This window comes from Acanthaster planci, linkage group LG19 (assembly GCF_054643075.1).
Source record: "Acanthaster planci isolate LZ-2023a linkage group LG19, COTS_SCS, whole genome shotgun sequence".
NCBI classification, from domain to species: Eukaryota; Metazoa; Echinodermata; class Asteroidea; order Valvatida; family Acanthasteridae; genus Acanthaster; species Acanthaster planci.
In genome coordinates, this window is record NC_141795.1 from 2,093,437 (window position 1) to 2,113,737 (window position 20,301).

Consider the following 20,301-nt stretch of genomic DNA (forward strand, 5'->3'; position numbering starts at 1 on the left):
CTGGTCGCAAGTTAAATTCTTTTTTTTTTTGGGACATTCTTCTCCGACAGCCATGGAGGACTGCGGATCTGAACTCGACATCGCCCTGGCAGCAGCAGCAGGCATGACAACGGGTGCGTCACACAATGCATCTCATGGTGCGGCACACGGTGTGACACAGTCTGCCTCCAACTGCGCCTCCAACAGTATGTACAATGACCATGGCCCACACTAGCCATGCATGTACGGAACAACCACTACTAAATTAATACTTTTAAGGACATGTATAACCCCCCAGTTCAACATGTAACGTATATTACAGACATTGGAGGTCATTTGCATATGACCTTTAACCTTGAGGACTACCTACTGAATATTGAACTTTAAAAAAAAAAAAGAAGAAAGTGACGGTGCTTGTATAAAAAATTCGCTGTGACGTACAGGGATATCTCTTTGAGTTAGAGTGGAAGTGCATTGTAAAATGTACGACCTGTACTCGATTGACCTGAACATATCTTTGCATGGTGGATTGCTCTGCCATCCATCAACGCAGAGGAGGTAAATATGTGAATGGCTGTGTGTGTGTGTGTGTGTGCTGTAAACAAGAAAATAATTCATTGTGCACTGCATGTCGATTACTCCTCCAACCTATGCTGACGAATTCTGTTGGGCATTTTTTTTTTTTTCAAGTTTGAAAAACGACTTTAGAAAAGGTCCTTATATTCTCTTTTTCATGCCCTCGGACATTTCATAAGGGAAATACATCAAAGTGTCCAAGAAATCATCAAATCCTGCAAAAGTCTGGAGTTTCTGATCAATACTGATATTTTCTGTTAAAGCTGCCGTGGTGTCCTTTAACGTACACGTACCTCCATGTCACAGTGGAGATCCTTATTCCCTGCAAAAGTTTCCAAATTCAGCCCCGTTTAAACAATTACTTGATCTTGTGCACAGAATGCAAACATTAGACATGAGAGAAGTTTCATCAAAGAATAAAAACCTCCCTCAAACTCAAGGCCGATTTCATCGGTGGACTGAACAGACTGGTTCTCTGCTGTCATCATTCTGTGCTTAACAAAGAGAAGAATCCCTGTGTTTGCAATCTGTCGCGTACAGAAAATGGCAGTGCCTATGACAGGCGTAGATATTTCAGCTGTTGGAATAAATTATCGCCAAATGGTACCTTAAGGTGAGAAATAATTATGATCAAGTTTATCACTGTAAGATATTCCAATGAAGTGAACAGGTTGGACTGCTCGTTGATTTGCCAGCATGGAGTAAAATACAAGTCCTCAGAACAGGTGACAGAAGGCATGGCACGTTTGCAGTTGCAGGCAGTACAGTGATTTCCACACAAAACATGTCTGCTGCCCTCTAGTGTCCAATGTATCCCCCACTGTGTGGTGATGTTGACATCAACCTGGCATTAACTGAATTGTGGCCACCCCCAGCCCCTTGTTTGGTTGCAGCACTGAAGTGTTATAATACCGCCCTCGTGAGTTTCACACCTGCCATTGTTGAAGACGAGAGTGATCCTTCTGCGCGTGGTCATGAAACGCAAGACTGTCCTTTGTTTTTATATATACATACATATATATATATATATGATGGTAATAGTTATTTAAAATGTATTTCCTGCAGTTTTTTACAAGTCCACGTTTGCAAATTATCGCGTGAACCATGCCTGTAACTCATTTTTTCTCATTACGGCTGCAAATTTGTGGCTTTTTGGCTGGACATAATTACCGATCGTGTGAGTTGGCCTTCCACAGCATACATTAAAAACTTTTGTGGTAATTATTACAAACCGTTTAAAAATGTGAACAACTCTAAAATGCCCCTGATATTTTGGGGGGATATTTGTGGACCCTGTTTTCTGTGGGAAAAAAGCTAACAAACCAGGGAGATATACTTGAAAAACACTTTGTAATCGTCATTGTTGTGGAACCAGAACTAGATATTTTTTTTTATTATTATTAAATAGTACAGCATTAATTTTGTAGCCACAACTGTAATGTTCGGTACCTTCATTTGGAATGCGTCTCTTGGCAACTTGGTGTGAGTGTGGTTTTTTTTCCATTGACCCTTTGAGAACATTTAAAGAGCCAGACAACCCAAGCAGGGGTATAATGCAGAGGTTTATTAGCATCTCGCCCAGTTATTTTTTTTTTGTATGACCACTGGTGTGCAAGATTCATTCTTGTTTCAATACGCCAAGCCCGTTTCCATCCATTTGCAGTTGTATACGGAATCTTGAAATTCACGATAAGTGATGTAATTGTGACAATACCTGTTGTGCACATTTTTTTTAGTCAGTTAATACATTTTTCTTCTCATTCCAAACAACTAAAATAGGCAGAGCTCCTGACTCTGCAAATTGATGGAACAAAATGTTCACTTTTAAAGCAAATGATAGTGTATGGTTCTGTTTGACACACTAGGGAGTTGTACATGTACATGTTATTTGTGGAGGGTGGATGCTGACAGAGTCTTTTAACCCTGAAACAGCCGGGTAATTTTGGTCCATCTCACAGCAGGGGAGGGGGATTCTTTCCTCCCCCCAAGAACTCGGCTGTGCCTCACTCTCTTTTTTTGAAACTTGGAAACTAAAGGACACTCCTTTTCATTACAAATGTGAAGTATTGAACTCAGTCAGACATGTGGTTGTGGTGTTAAGGTCGTTTGAAGTTCAAGGCATCATTTGTGCCAGCCAGAGTGGGTTGATCCGCAGTGGAAGAGTATACATTTTTGACTGAGCCGCCTTGGGAAAAATGCACGCTGCACAAAGACGGGCATCTTTGATTTTTAGTAATGACAGTCAAGAGTTACTCAAAAATTCATAAAGGCTCTACTCCTGAAAAGAAATGCACAGCTGTGATATCGGGAAAAATGTTGAAGATTCTCCCAACCCGGCTCTTTAAGGGTTAAAGCAATGAAGGTTGCATCATGTATTTTTCAGCTCAAAGCTCATTCCAGAAACAGATCTGAAAAGTTTGTGCAACTGTTGCCAGGATTTTTGTTGAACACAGGGTTGGATATTGAAGAGTGGGAGTGAGTTGCCAATTACTTTTTTTTTTTAAACTCGCTTATTGTCTTCCGATCGAAATCATTTGAGAAAGAATGAATTTATGCCAACTTAATGATGGTGTCTTTACTGATTGTGGTTGTTATGGTTACTGGCCTATGAATTCCTCCCAATTTACCCTAAAATTGATGAAGCTTGAACCGCATAAAAACTCCACATCCAATCTGATGCTCACTTGTGATTGCGTCATGAAATCAATTATGAAGCAGAAGCAATTGAAAACATCTTCGGGTTATGTTGGCATGTTTGGTGATGCTGTGGCCATCTTGGTCTGGTTACCTAACTTCAGGATGTATAATGTTACTAAGATGATCAGTCCTGATGGGTGCCAGTATGTTTTGGTCATGGACCCCCCAATCTCATGCATAAACTTGTACTTAAGAGATATGACAACTAGATCCAGTGGGAAAAATCTCCGTTGTGGGTATAGAAATGGAAGAACGGGGTCAGTTATGCGACTCAAAAGTTTCTGAAAGCTGGGATTGTTGTACCCCAGTCCACTTTTAAATTGAAAAGTATTGAGTATTTCCTTGTCTGTTCAGCTTCTCATGTTGAGATTATCCAATGAAGATGTCCGATAAATGACAAGTAAAGTGTTAACGCACCATTTCACACAACATCTTTTGCCTGCATTGCATTGTGGTAGGGCTTCATTGATACATATTTGAGACCATTAAGAGAAAAGTAAACTGTTTGCATGTATTAGTTAGCTGATTGAGGTCATTGTTAGTGGAATGATTGGCTTGAAACTAACTTGACCGATTGGCAAGTAGCCAGTTTGGCCTGCAGCCAGATTAGCCAGCAGTGAGTTTGGCCTGTGGCCGGATTGGCAGGTGCCAGTTTGGCCTGCAACAAGTGTAGCCAGCAGCCGCTTTAGCCAGCAGCCCACTTGGCTTACAGCCAGTTCAGCAGGTGGTGTGGCCAATAGCCAGTCAGGCATTAGAAATTTCCCGTAAGCTCCCATGACGATCATTTCAAAATGTCTTTACTGAAACACAGTAGTTACTGATCTTTTGTCATTTCATTTCTCAGAATGTCAGTGTCAGTGTAAGAACATGTTTGTTTCTGTTTCTACTTAGATTGGCAAGCATTGGATAAAGGAGGTTCAGGGGAATTTTCCTGTCAAAGCTCAAGTGTTTTTTGAATGGAGTCATCTTCTTGCCGAAATTCAAAAAGAATTCTTGAACAGTGAGTTTGGTTCACAGATAATGCACACAGTTTGAGAAGATAGGCCTCAAGGTTGTTATTATCTTCTTTTGGTTGGCAGAATATTTTGTATTTTGTTTATTTCCGCCTGCACTCGGCTGAAATTGAGTATGGATAGTTGTTACTATTTTTTTTTCCTGTGTAAATTGTATATAAATTAGCACATAGTGAAACCAGTGCAGAGTGCCCCTCGAATCTCTGTGTCTTTGTGGTGAAACAGCTTTAAAAAAAAAAGATGAAAGGTCATGACACTCCCCAAATGGTTACTGTCTCGGGAGGGTGCTTCAGGTCCTCCATTGCCAGGGTGTATTTTCTTGGGCTTCATTGAGAGTCATTTCAAGATGGCTGCTTCTGATTGTTCTACGCATGTGACAATTGAAACCCAAAATGGATATCACTCAAGTTGTCTAATAGAAAAAAGTAGTGTTTTGCCAGTGATTGTGCCTCTTCACAGATTCTGAAAATATTGGCAATACTTTCCTGAACAAACTACCGTCGAACCTCACTAATAAGAGGTCCTTCGGACTTGGCAAATGACCTTGTTATAACGGGAACCTTGTATTATCAGGAATGAAAACAATGAAAAACAGAGGATTGGGAGCTTGAAATTTTCATGATTTAAGCAGAATCTTGTATTAACTAGCGCTACTCTTATTAATGAGGTTCAACCGCAGTGTTTGTTCGTGCAGACTTGTCAGGAGGTATTTTGTAGGGATTCTCCATGAAGGAAGTCTCCATGCTTAGTCAGATTTTTTAAGGCCAGTGTGATAAAGTGGCCACTATATTTCTGTGACCACCCATGTCTTGAAGAACTATCTTTTCTAAACATGCAAATGACAGACATGTATGCTGGTCACATTTAGAGGCCACTTCTGGCCAGGTGATCTGCTGTCATTCCCAGAGTGCAGTTAATCTTGGGGAACCTTTCCGACTGTGCTTGTTGATGTTGTAGCCAACAATCAAAGGAAGGAGCCTCCAGAAGGACTGGCCAAAGTGTGAAGCGTATAATTAAGGCTACCAAAAAAAGCCGGGTCCTGTGAAGACGTTGGCCACTTTTTTGGAGGCCACATTGGCCAATATGGCCCATTTGCAGAGATTATCCTATTGAAATGTGACCATGTGAGGCATTGCCACTAGCCTGGTCTGATCCACAGCTCAGGTTGACTCGAGATTATCTGGCATTCTTCCATCGACCTAAGCCGTCTTCAGTGAAGGCCGCTCTGAAAAACCTTGTTTATATATTGAGGTTGTTTCATGAAAGTAGCTCTCATATCCAGCCTGGTTCATGTCATCTTGCTTTATGAAAACAACTGTTCACAAAGGAGAACATTGAAGTGGATCTTGTCAGGCTATATGTTAAAAAAAGAGGGGAAAAGCTGTGACCAGAAGTGTTGTATGTATGTAATACAGTACTTGTCCTTGTGTATGTTGAATACATGTATCAGAAAAACCAGATGGTTTCTGTGTACGAATCAATGAACTTCTTGTGTAAGCTGGTTTAAAAATAAAAATCCCTTATGAAAAGTACTATAGTAGTACTTTAAATACTACGTTAAAGTAAATGCTACATTGATGTAACACTGTTTAAGTAACAAGAAACACTACATTGATGTGGTTGTGTTGTTAGTAGTACTTGTTGAAAATACCACAGCATAACCATGTACTGCTGATGAAACTGCACGCTGAGGTACTTCTGTGCAGGATAGGTACTAGTATGGTACTTTTTCTCTGAGGATAGAAGCCAGATTTGGAAACATCTTACTGACCATGAAGTAGGTTGTTAAATAAATCTATACTGTGAACAGTGAAAAGTGGAGGTCTTTTTCTCTCTCTCCTTTGTCGTCGTTCTTTGAAGTATTATGCTATTTAGTATAGGAATACTTCATGGTTTTCGGGGAAATAGTGAAAACTAATGACCCTGAGGTGTTAGGATGATTTGGAGGATTTCTCCCGAGGTGAATTAGGCAGCTGCTGTATTTCATTGGTCCATTCCAGTATGTTTGTGATTGCGCTGTGTTTGGATCAACTTGAACGTTAATTTTAATTCAAGGAGATGAACAGAAAGTTAACGTGCCATTTGTTTGAAAAAAAAGAAGGATTGTGCTGTACTGAGACAAGTCTGAGGCTGTAACTCAGGTGCGATAGTTCGTCTCTGGTTTTGCACATGACACGGGGAAATAATTTAAAAAGTATCACACTGTTGAGTCCATGGAATGGACCAATGAAATGCTGCAGTTGCCTAATGAATACCCATGAAGCAGTAATATGGTTTAACACCACCACAGGTTCTGTTACACATTTGACCAGAAGCATATGAATTTGACCTGTAAATTTATTGGTCACAAAAATTTACGTTTTCTTTAGACAGGAGGTAAACAAATTGAAACTTGCCGATTCCACAAGAACATGAAAATGGCTTTAAATCAATGAGTCTCACACCCAATAAGTTGGCAGTTCTTGGTCGAAGTATTTCCAAGTCAACTGAGCATCTCTTGCTGAAGTTTTTTATCTAGGAGGACCAGGATACCAGACCTTGAGGTAATGCAACCTTTGACACACCGGGTCTAGTGCCTTGCTCATGTAATAGATCTCCACTACCTGTGGGCACATACGACACACATGAAATGAAATCTTCCGAGGTCAGGTACTGTTACATTGCTTTTGTGACTCCAGATTGACATGGCATCTTTCCGTCTCATCTTTATGCAAGGCCACCTTACTAGTAAAGTTTGTGTCGCTCAAAGATGCAGATTTTTCATCTGGCTTTTAACATGAGTCATCTTTTTCACTTTGTAGCCATATTTGTTCTGTTCCTGGAAGGCCCAATACAGATTCCTATGGAATGGAGCACTACATGAGAAAGCACCAGGCTGTGTGGAGGGCAACCTTTCAGAAGCTTATTTTTTGCAAGCTGAAGGAAACATGCGAAAGTTACGGGTAGGTACACTTTTGAAACCCATCACATCTCCATCACATCTTCATCCAGGGTAACAGTCCTGTACAGCACCTCACACTCACATGACAGGTCAGGATTCCTTGCCAACAAAATCCCCCACTGGCACTGAACAAATCCCAACTGTTTGAAACTGGCCCTGTTTGTAGACCCATTTCATTTGTCTGACAGCCAGTACCTTGCACAGCTTGAGATGGAGCCAACATTACGCATCCCTGTCTTCCGCAATGGTACCTGGGCCTCATTAACTGCGGTGGATCTCGGGCTTAACTGCATACCGTTTGTGGGTACGTTTTCGACCATCTTTGTGGTTGGGTCGGCGGTTTCTATTAATACTGCCCTCGTCATTGCCCTGTGGCTGCGCACTCATTCCTTGAAGCAGCGTCTCATGCAGGAAAAGAGAAAATACATTTGGAGAGGCTCTGACAACTGAAAAGTGCACTGTGGGAATTGTTGAGGTTTCAAGGGGTGCTTCACGAACCTGTATTGAACTACCTGCTGGTACCTGTCAAGTCGGTTTCAGTGTGACTGCTTTGAACTGTGCTGAATGGGGGCATGTCATGCTCTCGAACCCTCACAGAGCATGACTTGGCATCCTGCCTCTGTTAATTTCAAATCTTCCATTTCCCTTTAAGAGCACATACCAGAACAGGCTCTGGGCCTGGCACTCCCAAGCCCCGCCCCAAAAGTTTAGAAAACAGTCTGGAATCCTCAAAGCTCTGAAATATCAAAGCACGTTTACACTTGGGATTGGAAAAAAAAGCATTGAACCCTATGAACTAAGGAGAACTTTGTGTTCAGACCTTCCACAAAGTGTTCCATTTATCAAGAGGGATGAGGTGTGTTGCGGTTTGTTGGACTTGTCATTTACTGAGGGGAGGATGTGTGAAGCAAGGTGAAACGGAGAGCGGAAGACAACAGCAAGACTTTCAAGAGCTCTGTCAACTTGTGGTCAGAGACTGGATGCCATCATCGGGCATTCAGGAAAGTGACTAGTGGTACTAGTCGATGACGAATGAGACTTTTTAAGGAGAGAAATGATGGCCCTTTTGGGGTATCTGTGTGGACCCCAGGTCCTGATATTCTCCCCGGTAACCAAGAGAGTATCCTAATGTACTTCAGCAACCCCTTTAAAGTTATCAATCAGTTAACCTTGTAAGTTTGTCGTCACTACGTCCCACAGGTTGTAGTCTGTGGTTTTCTTGCTCTGCAAGGTAAACACTAAGGCAGTGACAACACAGTGCGATGGCATCAAACCCGCTACAAGCCACAGTTTCCTCTATTCGTATGCTTGACATGCTTCAGGGTCATCATGATAGTTTGGAAAAAAAGGAGTAACTTTCTAAGTTCAGAGGAGCACAGTTTTTACTCGGGAATTAGTTAGTAGAGATGGATTAACCAGAACCATTGATCTGAAAAAAGGAGGTTCGAGTGAAAGGGAAGTGGTTTTTTTTCCTGTTTTGTTGGAAGGTAGGAGAGAGAAATGGGTGTACAACTTGCCCCCTCTCCTCTTCTCTCAACCCAACCTCTTCAGAGCTTATTTTCTTCATCACCCATTTCTTGCTGGCCGGCAAAACACCTGACACGTGGTACATGTATCAACTCTACATCAAATGCGGTCTTGATGCACATCAAGTATCAAACGTACAATTTCCCGTGTGCCATGTGCAATAGTTTGACTGGTTGCATCATCACCCTTTGGAGTTTGTCAAAAGCTCAGCCCAACATTCAGAATGACAGCTCTGTGGATTGTAGCGTGTTGTATAAACCATATCGGCTGGCACGATTTCGGTCACTTGGACAAATCTATGCCCCCCGGCACTCGAGTGACCACACAGATAGGACAGAGGACTGATGCGGGTCCTATTTTCAGACCTCATAAAACAGTAGAGGAAACAGAGAGTCCTATTTAAGACCCTTTTACGATTACTCACACTCCCCAAGGATGCATAAACACCCATATGGCACCTTGCTGCAGTCAATATGTGGATCGAGGATTTTGATATAGTCAGGATATGCCTGAGGGTTATAGTTCAAAGTTATCAAAACTGGCACCCAAGTGGCAAAGTTACAAGATATAAATGAAAACTAAAAAGCTTTCAAAGGTCCAGCGCAACCCTTTTCTATACTTCCGTTCTTGACAAAAAACGGAAGCAGAATGCAAGCATCTGCAAAATAAACACCCCCCCCATCTTTTTTGGACCATCACTCTACTCTGTCACTTAACAACACCAACATGTTTCACACAAATGGACTCACACTTGGTACACAATGTATAGTCAACCAGTAAGAGTTTATAGAATTTATTAAACCATTAACTTAAATTTTTGCACAGTGCAATAGGTAAGTAACTCTCTGGACTGTAATCCAACATATTTTAATAAGCTGAAAATATTTACAAAACCTGTGTACACATCTCGTATTCTGTTTTAATAAACCTCTGTACAAGCGCATATACATAAAATAGATATATATACTTGAAGTTTAGCTTCCTAATCAACAGTTCATGTAATTTGAGTTGCCTCTGCTATGCAGTCAGCGCTTAACCAGTTCAGAATTCCAACATAACGGCCCAACAATGAGGCACATTGGAGATATTGATTATTGGAGATGATCAATATGCTTATTGATTGGCTTTGTTTTGATTCCTGAATTGATTGCACGTACTGAGCATGTTCAACCAGGTGAGATGTCAGGTGTTTTTTTTAATCCTAATTGGCCTTATCCTGTTGAAATACTGAATTGGTTTATTCTAAGCAATACAATGACAATAATTCCATTTATGCTTATTACGTTATTCATAAAGGTATATATTTCCACTCTGCATCATTTTTGGGAAGTTTAACTTATAAAATAAAAACAAAAAAAATAGGATGGTCTACAGGCCTCGGAAAATGGACTAGGAAGTCTCCATCCACACTGCGACACCTTATGCCTCAGACTGGGTGAGGAATGACCCCCCAGGGGTGGGGGGAAGTGGGGCTGATTAGGATATATCCTGGTCCGTAATGCGATTGCTATGGTTGGCTTCTTGCCTTGGTGGTTGCGGTGGGGATTGAGAAACCGTGTCAGAGGTCAATGTCCAAGGCCCTGGCTCAGGGACTTAAATATGGAGTTACAGAGGGGGTGCAGGCTGGGGTAAGTCCAGGTTTGGCTGGGGGGAATTTTTTTGTCAACCCTGGAGAGGAACGATAAACCTTCAAAGAATCTCCCTGTGGATCTACCAGTGGAATGAGCTGGCCACAAACATCCACCAGGACAAGCAATGCCATCGTAGGTCCATAGCCACGTCTATCTTCCTTGTAATATTATTGGCCAAACTCAAAAATGTGCCCGATGTTCTTGGACTATATATCCGGGAGACACATTAAACTCTGCTTAGATTGAGGGGTACAAGTAGAAGGGAAATCTGGAAAGAACTACCCTGTAAATGATTGTACTTTGGTCATCGCCGGACGGACACATTCCAAAACAGACCGTCAAAACACTGCTACATGCAAAATTGATTCTGAAAATCTCCAAGAACTCAAACCAAGTCGTGAAAAGTTTTGATCGTGCATCCCCACATCATTTCTTGTCCCTGAAAGAACTGTGAAACAGGCCTGAATTAGTCCCCACTACTACGGAATAAACGTTAGGGGTTAGATTTGTAATGACACTCTGAAGTCAGTCAGTAATGTGGCGGTCACTGAGTCTTTCAGAAATGGTCGAGGTTTTTTTTTTTTTTTACATTTTTGCATTTTTTTGGGAGGGGGGTCTGGACTGAGAGTAACAAAAAACCCTCACACCTCTTCCGCGACTGGTGGCTCAGTCACGTCGGCATCACATAAAACAATGTGTCGCAGGAGTTTGCATGAGTCACTGTATCACCGTGGGGGCTTCCTAACCGTTCAACCGGCACAGGTCACATCCAGTTTCTCTCAACTTTACCTTTTTGTCTTCTCCTGAAACCATTCCCCCCCCCAAATGACTAACAACCTGGCCTACCTGACATTTAGAAGAAGCCAAAGGTGGTCGAAAACAGAAAAAAAAGAAGAAGTTATGTTGCAACAGACATGAGTAATTGTGACTGCTTTCCTGTTTGAGAAATTACCATGGAGACAAAAGTAGATTTTTGTTATTCAACTACACTTCCTCGGTACCTGGATATTGTGCTGAAGGGTATGTTGTTAGATACCGTTTGCAGAAAATAAATGAGGTGACACGAGTGCAAAAATGGAGACGAAAAAAAAAGGGAAGGATGTGCTACCGGCTGAAGCGACAGTTTTATCTCACAGTTGAATAAGTTTGGAGGGTGACCGGGGATTGGCTCAATGCCAAGGATTTCAACTGGTCAAAATGCGTAGGATTGCAAACTCCACGTGAATGCCAGTGGAGCAGAATTTTGGAATTTCAATCTAAGAATTGCAAGCGCTGTAAGGTCTAGCACAGCAAAATTTTGATTTTTTTTACATCAAATTTTTGCAAAGAAATGGGCACAGTATGATTGAAAAAAGTTGGATTATCGCCAGAAATGATTTCCCGTTGTTCTCATTCAGGCAAATGACACTGACCGCACCCATCTTGAGCCCACCCTTAGACTGATATCAGACACAGTGAGACAACGTACCATCCAGTAACCCCCCCAGCCTTTCCCTCCAGCTATAACATGTGATCAACTTCAAGGTGGGACTGGTTGTGGACCCCTGACCCACTTTTCAGAGAGTCACAGTACTGGAGGGTCGCACGCGCGCCGGATCTGGTTCCGGGCGTACTTGGCCCCGGGGTGTCACTGCAACTCCAAACGGAGCGTAACAACCAAAACAACGCAGGTGTTGGCAATTGTTCTTCGTTAAACGATTAGAAAGAGAAGAAAGGGGGAGGGGTGGGGCTCAGCACAGTCACAGGTTAATCTTACCCCCCGGCCAAATGAGATGGCAATATTAACTGAACACGCCATCCCATTTTTAGATTACCGAGCTTAACTTGGTGGTAATGAACACCTGAAATCATGAGTGAGAGCAACTGTGACCTAGAGTTGACCTCTGCTGTCCCCATCCCATTGCTATGATACCTAAAAGTGCGTGGAATGTCTACTAAAATTACTTATAATTCATAACTACAGTGCTTCTGTGCTAATGGGTCCAACGTCTTTCAGCGCCTGTTTGTTGCCCACAGATTTGGATCCCAATCAGTGATCCCAAAGCTGGTTTGTGCCATCAGTTAGGTGGGTTCTGGTGTCAGTGGACCAACGTCGGATCGCTGATTGCGATCTGGATCTGTATGAAACAAGCAGGCCCTTGCTGCTACTTTGGTCAGGGAGATACAGGTATTGTGCAATGCGGCAAGCAGGAAGTCATTACTGCGATGACACAATGCTCGTGCCCGAGGGGGGGTGCATGCGTTACCTGCCTCTTCCACCAATCAGATGCTTTGACACGCTTGAGTGTGGTGCCAGCACAGTTACAGCATCTCCTCAGATATGCCTACAATATGGGTCCAGTGCAAGTCCCTGATGTTCTGCTTGAACAGAACGATAACTACAATATTAAGAAAATCACTGTGAATATGAAGTCTAGTGATATTTGTTCTCTTTCAAGTACAACCTGGAATTCTCAAAAACTTTGCTGGACTCCATGTCATGGAATTCCTTTCGAGGCCCAATTCCTGAGCACTTTTTTGTGCTAAGAAATAAATCAACTGAGAACCAGCCAAAGCAATGTGTACCATATGACAACTGTGGCTGGTATCCTGTCTTCACAACAGCCAAGTGTGCCAAGCAGATCAATGAAAATGGCCTCTGGTAGCTGAGTGGGTGCTTGAAGAACAATTCACTTGTTCAAAAAAAGGTCATTCCTTGATAACGAATTCAGACGGCAACCGAAACCTTCGGCACAGTTTCACTTGAACTTGACAGAACTTTGCAAACGAGTGGCTAACTACAGTGTATGTAGTGACATTCTGGAGTTGGTATCGAGTCACTCACAAGTCTGTCTGCAAGTCAGTCTGCAAGTCAGGTAAGAACTGAAGAGCTGCACAAGGACAAATGAATGCCTTAGTTCATTTTAATAGCTTGTAATTTGACTCGGTACTATCTTGAAACCAACTTGCAGTGACTTTGTGACCGGCTCGGTGACAACTCTGTAACACTTTTAAAGTGTACAGGTGTGATCGAGCTACTTCCTGATCCAGGTTCAAGTAGCGGCGTCCTTCCTACCCTGAATGGCAACCTGTCAAGCCATGACTTATCTCTGTCAACCACCTGCGGCCCATGACTGCTATGGATGAAATGAACAGAGTTTTGCCTCTCTGACATGAGGGACTTATTGCCCGTTTCTTACCCTTAAGGAGATATTTTATTAATGGAAATAAATGCTGTAATCAGGCAATGCCGCCGTTACCTTACAGCAATGTTCGGTGGCTCTGCTGTTCTACTGCAGCGCCGTAAGAAATAATTAATATTGTCAATTTGACTTTTCTCACTGATGTAAGGGCAGGTATTGGCTGCTCAGCAACCTGTCCTAGCTCCGGGAATTTTATTGGTGGCGTGCTGAGATTTCACTTCATGTTCTTTACTCTGATTGGCTGATCTTGCATGCCAGCTGACACACGGCAATCAGTACATAGCTATTCCAAGCAAAGTTGACCTCGGGCCCCCTGACTGACCTATGACCCATAAGAAGATGTTGGCAACCGTTACCTGACAAGCTCCCCAGACTTAAGCACTGTTGCTATACCTGTATAATTCAAATTAACTGCAGGAGATTTACAATGCCCATCACACACACCCCACTCACTACAAGGCAAAAGAGTGTCCAGAAAAACCTCACATTTATCGGTACAACTTTGGATAGACATACCACATCACCCGTCCGGCCCGGTTTCAGGCTACTCTTTGGGGGGAAAATCAGACTTGAAAAAGGTCTCCAATGAAAAGTACAATAAAATAATTGCGTGAAAAACAAAGTTGACAGCAAATAGCAGCATTTAAAACTGGAAAGGCTCAACTATATAAATACGTAATACCAGGTGGCCTTTGCAACAGCACTTAGTTATCAGACTATACGCAATTGGCCTGGTTAGGCCGAGTAGGGATGAGTTCATCGGATGAGGCCAAGACGTCGCTTCAACGTGTCTACTTCCAATTGTAGTTTGCGATTGCGCTCCTCGGCAGTGATTCGGGCTGCCTCCTGCATCCCAGTGAAGAATGAAGAAAAACGAAAAGAACCCATTACAATGAAGTTAGGGCCAAATACCATTTGAGTTGCATGGTAGTACTATTGCTGCAAAGGTGAAATTTACGTTCTGTTTCTTTCCATTGACGGGGAAGGAGTCTGATGGAGCTCTTACTGAGGGTATGATGGGTCACAGAAACAGCCAAAGGGTGTTTAGTATGAACTGGACACTGGATTAAGTATGCCATTAGTGGAGGTTATACTGTAGAGATAATGTCCATGTATCACATGTCCTCTTCAGGACAATTTCCTCTGACTTGTTTGTGTTAGTAAGAACACATAATTGCTCTGTTGTGATAAATGTGCAGCATATCAAATGGTTTAACTTCCTGCGAAAGGTGGACTTCATTTGAATGGAAAACACTGACAAAATCTATTGACTTCCACTGTACAAGGTTTGCTCATTAAAGTAGAGAGCAGCTCTTGAAATGTTTCGTTCAATTTGTTGGGTCCACAGTGGGATTCCAACAGAGAATTTGGCATTGACCTTTCTGTTTTTCTGCGTGTAGGTGTGAGTCCAGTTGTAAATAAATAAATAGCGACTGACCTCAGCAACCAATTTGACTCTGAGTGATTCACGCTCTTTCCTGATCTTCTCCAAAGATTTCTGCTGCCTTGCAATCTCCTCTTCTTTCTGTCTTAGTCGCACTCTCAGTCCCTGTGAGGGTGCCACTGTGTCCCCGCTCGGTATGGCTTTCTGTCCATTGGCATGGCTAGTGCTGGGTAAGCTTCCATTTGGCCCGTTACTGTCTGCCGAAAGCAAAGATTCTTTTTCCTCCTTCGTCTGACGAGGCAATTTCTGGACGTCCCCGTTTTGGACAGTCCTTAGGGCTGGCTTGGGTGGTTTCAGGGCCTCGGCGTTGGTGCGGGTGACGGGCTGCTTGTGAAAGGTGGGCTGCAAGTAGTCGTCTTCATTGGAGGTGGCCGCTTTCAGGTCGCGGATCAAGGCATGGTGGAGAGGGTTAGGGTTCTGGTAGACGCCCACGGAGCCGTTGTTGGCCTCAGCCTGTTGTTCCTTGAAGGAGATGGCCAGGGTCTTGACATTCTGGTAGGTGGACTGGATCTGGCTGTGCACATCCCCATTCTGGAATTTATGCTTCTTGCCACGCATGATGGGGACTGTGTTCTCACCGGAGACACTGCTTGTTTTGCTGCTGGGGCTGCCGCTGGAGTGGCGCCGATGTCCATTCATCACGGTGGCTATAGACGCTGGGTCGCGGTATGACACACCGTACCGCTTAGCCTTCTGTTCGCTCTGGGTGAGTGGCTTACTGGGCATCTCTGAGATGCGGTTTTTCAACGATTCAATCAATGATGGTCCATTGGACAGGTCCAAATTTTCATAGATACTATTCACATCCGCTGGTGTACGGTACTCCTCTCCCAAATATTCCAGCTCATAATTGCAACTTTCGGACTTCTGGACCCTTGTCACCTTCTTGTCCAGGCTTTCTCCAAAACTATCTTTGTGCTCTGGGAATGGAGGGATCATTTCCACCTCATATTCACATGAGCTGGTCCTCTCGTAAAGGCTCCCCGAGGAGTCGCAACTGGAGACGGGCGAGGGTGCCTCCACGACCTCATAGTCCATCTGGATGTCGCTGGTGGGCGGGAAGAGCTTGTCCTGGTGCTGGATCAGGTAGTGCACCAGCCGCAAGCTGAGCGCCGTGCTGCCCAGGAGGAACGCACCCTGGGCATGCTTGGGCCGCAGGATGTGCGGGGCGAAGATGTTGGCCAGGTTGCCCAGCCCCATCTTGTTGTAGAGCTCCTGGCGGTGGACATCGTGCAGGAACTGGCACAGGTACTTGAGGAGGTTGTAGTTGATGCGGGGCAGGAGCGCCAGCTGGATGATCAGCTTGAAGCGGCCCTCATCCTCATTCTCCTGCAGCTGCTGCATGACGGGGATGAAGTACTTGCAGTGGCGCCAGGGGATGATGGGCTCCGGCAGCAGCTGGAAGTAGCGCTTGAGCAGCGAGGCGATGGTGTGCACCCCGGGGCTGAGGTCCTCGAAGCAGGGCCTTTCGCCTTTGTCGAAGGCATCCTGCAGCTCCTGTACCATGCTGCTGCGCCCATTTAATCTGGATGAAGAAACAGGGAGAGATTGACTAAAGGAAACTGTCTATAATCTGAACACTGCCTGAATATCAATCTGACACTCAATGCAGAATCGGTGACTGCAAGCATGTACGTGTATATAGTACTGTTTATTTCATGTTGGTGACAAAAGAAATCCCAAAGACATCAGTATCAACATACATAGGGAAATTTGCTACAACCATTAATGGGAACTGGCATGCTAAGATTGATAGTTGACTTGAATGAATAAACTGCCGCAAAAGCGTTGATGCGCGTCGCGGTGCAGTGAGTAACTGAACACGGACGCTGAACCTGAAACCAGGTCAACTGATTTGAATACCCACGAGCACAAAGATTAGCACACATTCTTGTTCTGTAGTTTTGGGGAAAGATATGATAGTTGTTGTGGGAACCAACAAATGTGCTCGTATTAATATCACGCATCTGAGTCCAGATACATACAAGACTTGGACAACAGGGATTAATGCCACGTGCCATGATTCATCTAGGGTAACTTCGAACGACAACTCTAGTTGACGATAGTTTGACCACTGCCACTTGAATGGTGAATGGTTGGCTAGTCTACATGTGGTTGAGATGGAATCCGACCCCAGTGCATGGTTGCGCTGCTGGTCGTCAATAATCTTGTTGTAATTAAGTATTCACAGAACTGTTGACAAGGAAATACATGTAATTGTGCAAAATGACACAGACCTTGAATGTAGTGAGAAACGCAACTAGCGGCAAAATATGAAGTAACAACGGACTCTAACGAAAGCAGTTTGACTAGGGTCACTTGAGTGGACTTGTACTGCTGTGTGTATCAGAATAAAAGAGTGACCAGTGGTCAAACCATAGTTTATGCTGAAACTGCCCTTGATGTCAAATGGTCAAATAGTTGATGTAATGCTGTGCATCATAGCACCAATATTGTCCATGAAAGGTAGGCATTTTTTTTAAGAGACAAGCACAGTGACAAACTGACAGGCTCTCCCACCTGAAGATGCCTTCCTCCCTGATGCCATTATTTCTGATGTAAGTGACACACATCTCGACCACCGATGGGATGACTTTGGTGCAGGTGTCGCTCTCGTTGATGATGGTGTCCTCCAAACTTTGGCCAAAGACTCCTACACAACGAAAAACAATTCAAGGAATTTTTTTTCTATAAAGAAAGGGCAGATTCTGAAAGAAATAAACATTTGGCTTTGTTCCATAGGTGGAATATGGAAGGAAAGATTGTTCACGAATTTCTGAAAAATGATTTTGAAAAAGAACCAGTTAAATGAAGAAGAGACTACTAAAGAAAGAGAAAAAAATGTAAAGGAAAACAAAAATCACTTGCTTTAGAGCTGCCTTTCCCTTTTAACTCGGGTAACTGGTGAGAGCTTCCAGGGGCTTATGCGGATGTGGTGAGGGAAGGTGTTAGGGACGGGGAGAGGCAGAAGGTAGGAATGGTGGAAGGGAATGGGGAAATGGACATCAATCATCTACACATATCACCCCTGCAGCGGATACTGGGCCAACATGGTGCTCTTGTGGTCCAAGTTGGGTCAATGACTTCTGCTGTTGAGTATTAGGAGGGTGATTTCCGGGCACCGAGTTTTCCCTTGTGGCAATTCTGAGAATCTCAGTTGTACAAATGAAAGAGTTCGAGGTAAGCTCTCTCTGCGCATAAGCCGAGACTTTGGTCGAGCGAACTGCACACCATTTGTGCCCAATGTTTAAAGTTGCTTTAAACAATCTCACTCTGACAACTCCATCATTGTCAGAGAAGATGTCCTGCTTCAGTGACTGATGGGCTACCAAGCAAAATCAATCATGTTATTGTAGGCTCCAAAGCTACTTAAAAAAAAGACCTTCGGGGTGACTCTTCAAGGCCAAGCTGAACAAGTGCTATTTTTCAAAGATCCCTGCAATCTTGAACACTATTCCCTCCCTCTCTCCGTCCATCTTCCCCCCCCCCCAAAAAAAAAAAAACCCAAGTCACCAGCTTACCATCACATTACTCCTCAAGACAATGTTTGACATTTCCTTTAGAATTTGGGTCTTTCTTTTGATTTATCAATTAGGTCAATAGTCTGAACATACTTCCACGGTTCTCCCTATGGAGTTGCCCTGACCTGGATCAACATGTCATTTTTTTGTTTTTCCTTTATGCTTTCTCTCCCCAGGAGGGGAAGACGTGTTCAGGGCATACCATGAATCAGCGTATGAAGTGGGACGGTGGCACTCAGGGACTCAGGGCCAATTTCCTTATGGTTCACAAAAATACGGTGCACTCTCTGCCAGCCCCCTTTCCACCCTGCAGACTCAGATCTCTATTCTTTTTTCTTCCTCTTTACAGACTTCTTTCAGATGAGTTCATGACGTCATTTCTTTTCTCCACCTCTGCCGGTAAATGGGACTGCTATGGTAGACGCACTTCTTTATCAGCAGATCCAGGGGTGGGCATTCTGCTTCCACGGATCAAGGGCAGCCTATAGGTCAGCATATACTGCTCACTCAAAAATGGGGGCGGGGGGGGGAACAGGGGACAACCACTTGCAATTTCTTAAGTGCACAAAAGGGGTTCGCTGTCCCTTACTTTTGACAATGAAGACAGGTTTTGTGAAAGCTCAGCTCAATATGTGCTGACTTTTGGAATCTTCTTGTGTAAAGTTCACTAGTACATTTAAGTTCATGCTCCGTATATACGCTCATAAAGTAATAGTTACACGTAAATGTTTTCAAGTCTGAGCACCATACAGTCATTTGCAAAAGTTTAAGGCCACCTGGACTTTTAGAGTCAATTTCTGTCACTGGGTCTGCATTACATTGTCTCGATGAATGATTAATTAACATGATTTTACAGTGGTGCATAACATCAGTGTAGTGCTATATACCCATTTGAATAAAATCGTTTGTAAAGGCAGGTCTTATATGGCATTTTGTCTGTAAGGCAGCTTGGGTAAAAAAAGCCAGTCTAAGTGATCAGAAATAAGGGCAGGCAAACTACATATTAGACTGTTAACATTACAAATCATGGAAAATGTAGTCAAATACTCGTGGCTGTTTAACCAGGATACTAAGGTCACACATTGAAAATAAACAATCAAGTTGCCATGATTAATTGGTTTAAGTTTGGTTTTTCTTCAGGTTAATGTATTTTGTATGGGTGGTCCTAAACTTTTGCATATGACTGTAGTCTGAAAAATATGAGGCAAAGGTGGGGACCAGACACTTCCATATTAGCCAAATCGACAACCAAATGACTTGCAAATTTCAAACTCCAATAAATTGCATTTTATGATGCTACCATGCTTTCCACTTGTAAACGTTGGTGTAAATTTAACACTTTAAAGTAGCACATTAACCTGTGAAAGATGGAAATTTCAATGCACAAAATGGAATAAATGCAAAGCTTGGGAGAGGGGAAAGGAAGAAGGAGATTTAACAAACACAATGAATATTCATAACCTCTCTTGACATCTGCATAAATAACTATGATGAATAGTCATTACCTCCCCTGACACGGCGTATTTCTCTCTCCCAGTGTTCTAGCTCTAGTAATGTGGAGGTGCAGATTAGGAATGGCTTGGAGCTTGAACTGTGATGACTGTGCTTCTTGGCTGTATGAGGTCAGGAACCACACAAAGGGTACTTCATCAATATGATTGATGCAAACATCTTTAACCAAATACATGATAATAGAACTTGAGCAAATAAATTTCATCATGCAACCACTGGTCAACTAGTGGTTGGTTCATGGTGCACTTCATATCCACTATTCAAACCATGATGGTGAG

At 43.2% G+C, this 20,301-nt stretch overlaps 2 protein-coding genes and 1 long non-coding RNA gene across 11 annotated transcripts in view; 2 read left to right on the forward strand and 1 right to left on the reverse strand.

Moving 5' to 3' along the window:
• The window catches only part of LOC110979079 (stress-activated protein kinase JNK-like), a 38,711-nt gene extending 32,630 nt beyond the window's left edge, over positions 1 to 6,081 (forward strand). The window contains exon 12 of the mRNA XM_022234632.2: positions 51 to 6,081. Within this exon, the coding sequence (XP_022090324.1) occupies positions 51 to 214 (164 nt within the window). The 3' untranslated portion in view covers positions 215 to 6,081. The remainder of the gene's footprint in view (positions 1 to 50) is intronic.
• Positions 6,082 to 6,120: 39 nt separating this feature from the next.
• Positions 6,121 to 19,774, forward strand: LOC147795955 (uncharacterized). 2 transcript variants are annotated; one of them, XR_015428385.1, is made up of 3 exons: positions 6,121 to 6,914; positions 7,067 to 7,207; positions 18,861 to 19,774. It is a non-coding gene; the product is annotated as an uncharacterized LOC147795955 (long non-coding RNA). The 2 variants fall into 2 exon arrangements; XR_015428386.1 differs by having other exon boundaries at positions 7,091 to 7,207.
• The window catches only part of LOC110989416 (uncharacterized), a 32,883-nt gene continuing 23,536 nt past the window's right edge, over positions 10,955 to 20,301 (reverse strand). For all 8 annotated transcript variants that reach the window (XM_022254072.2, XM_087149156.1, XM_022253984.2 and 5 more), the window contains 4 exons: positions 20,017 to 20,124; positions 17,511 to 17,643; positions 14,985 to 16,515; positions 10,955 to 14,392 (listed from right to left, as the gene is read on the reverse strand). In XM_022254072.2, the coding sequence (XP_022109764.2) occupies positions 14,303 to 14,392; positions 14,985 to 16,515; positions 17,511 to 17,643; positions 20,017 to 20,124 (1,862 nt within the window). In that variant the 3' untranslated portion in view covers positions 10,955 to 14,302. The remainder of the gene's footprint in view (positions 14,393 to 14,984; positions 16,516 to 17,510; positions 17,644 to 20,016; positions 20,125 to 20,301) is intronic.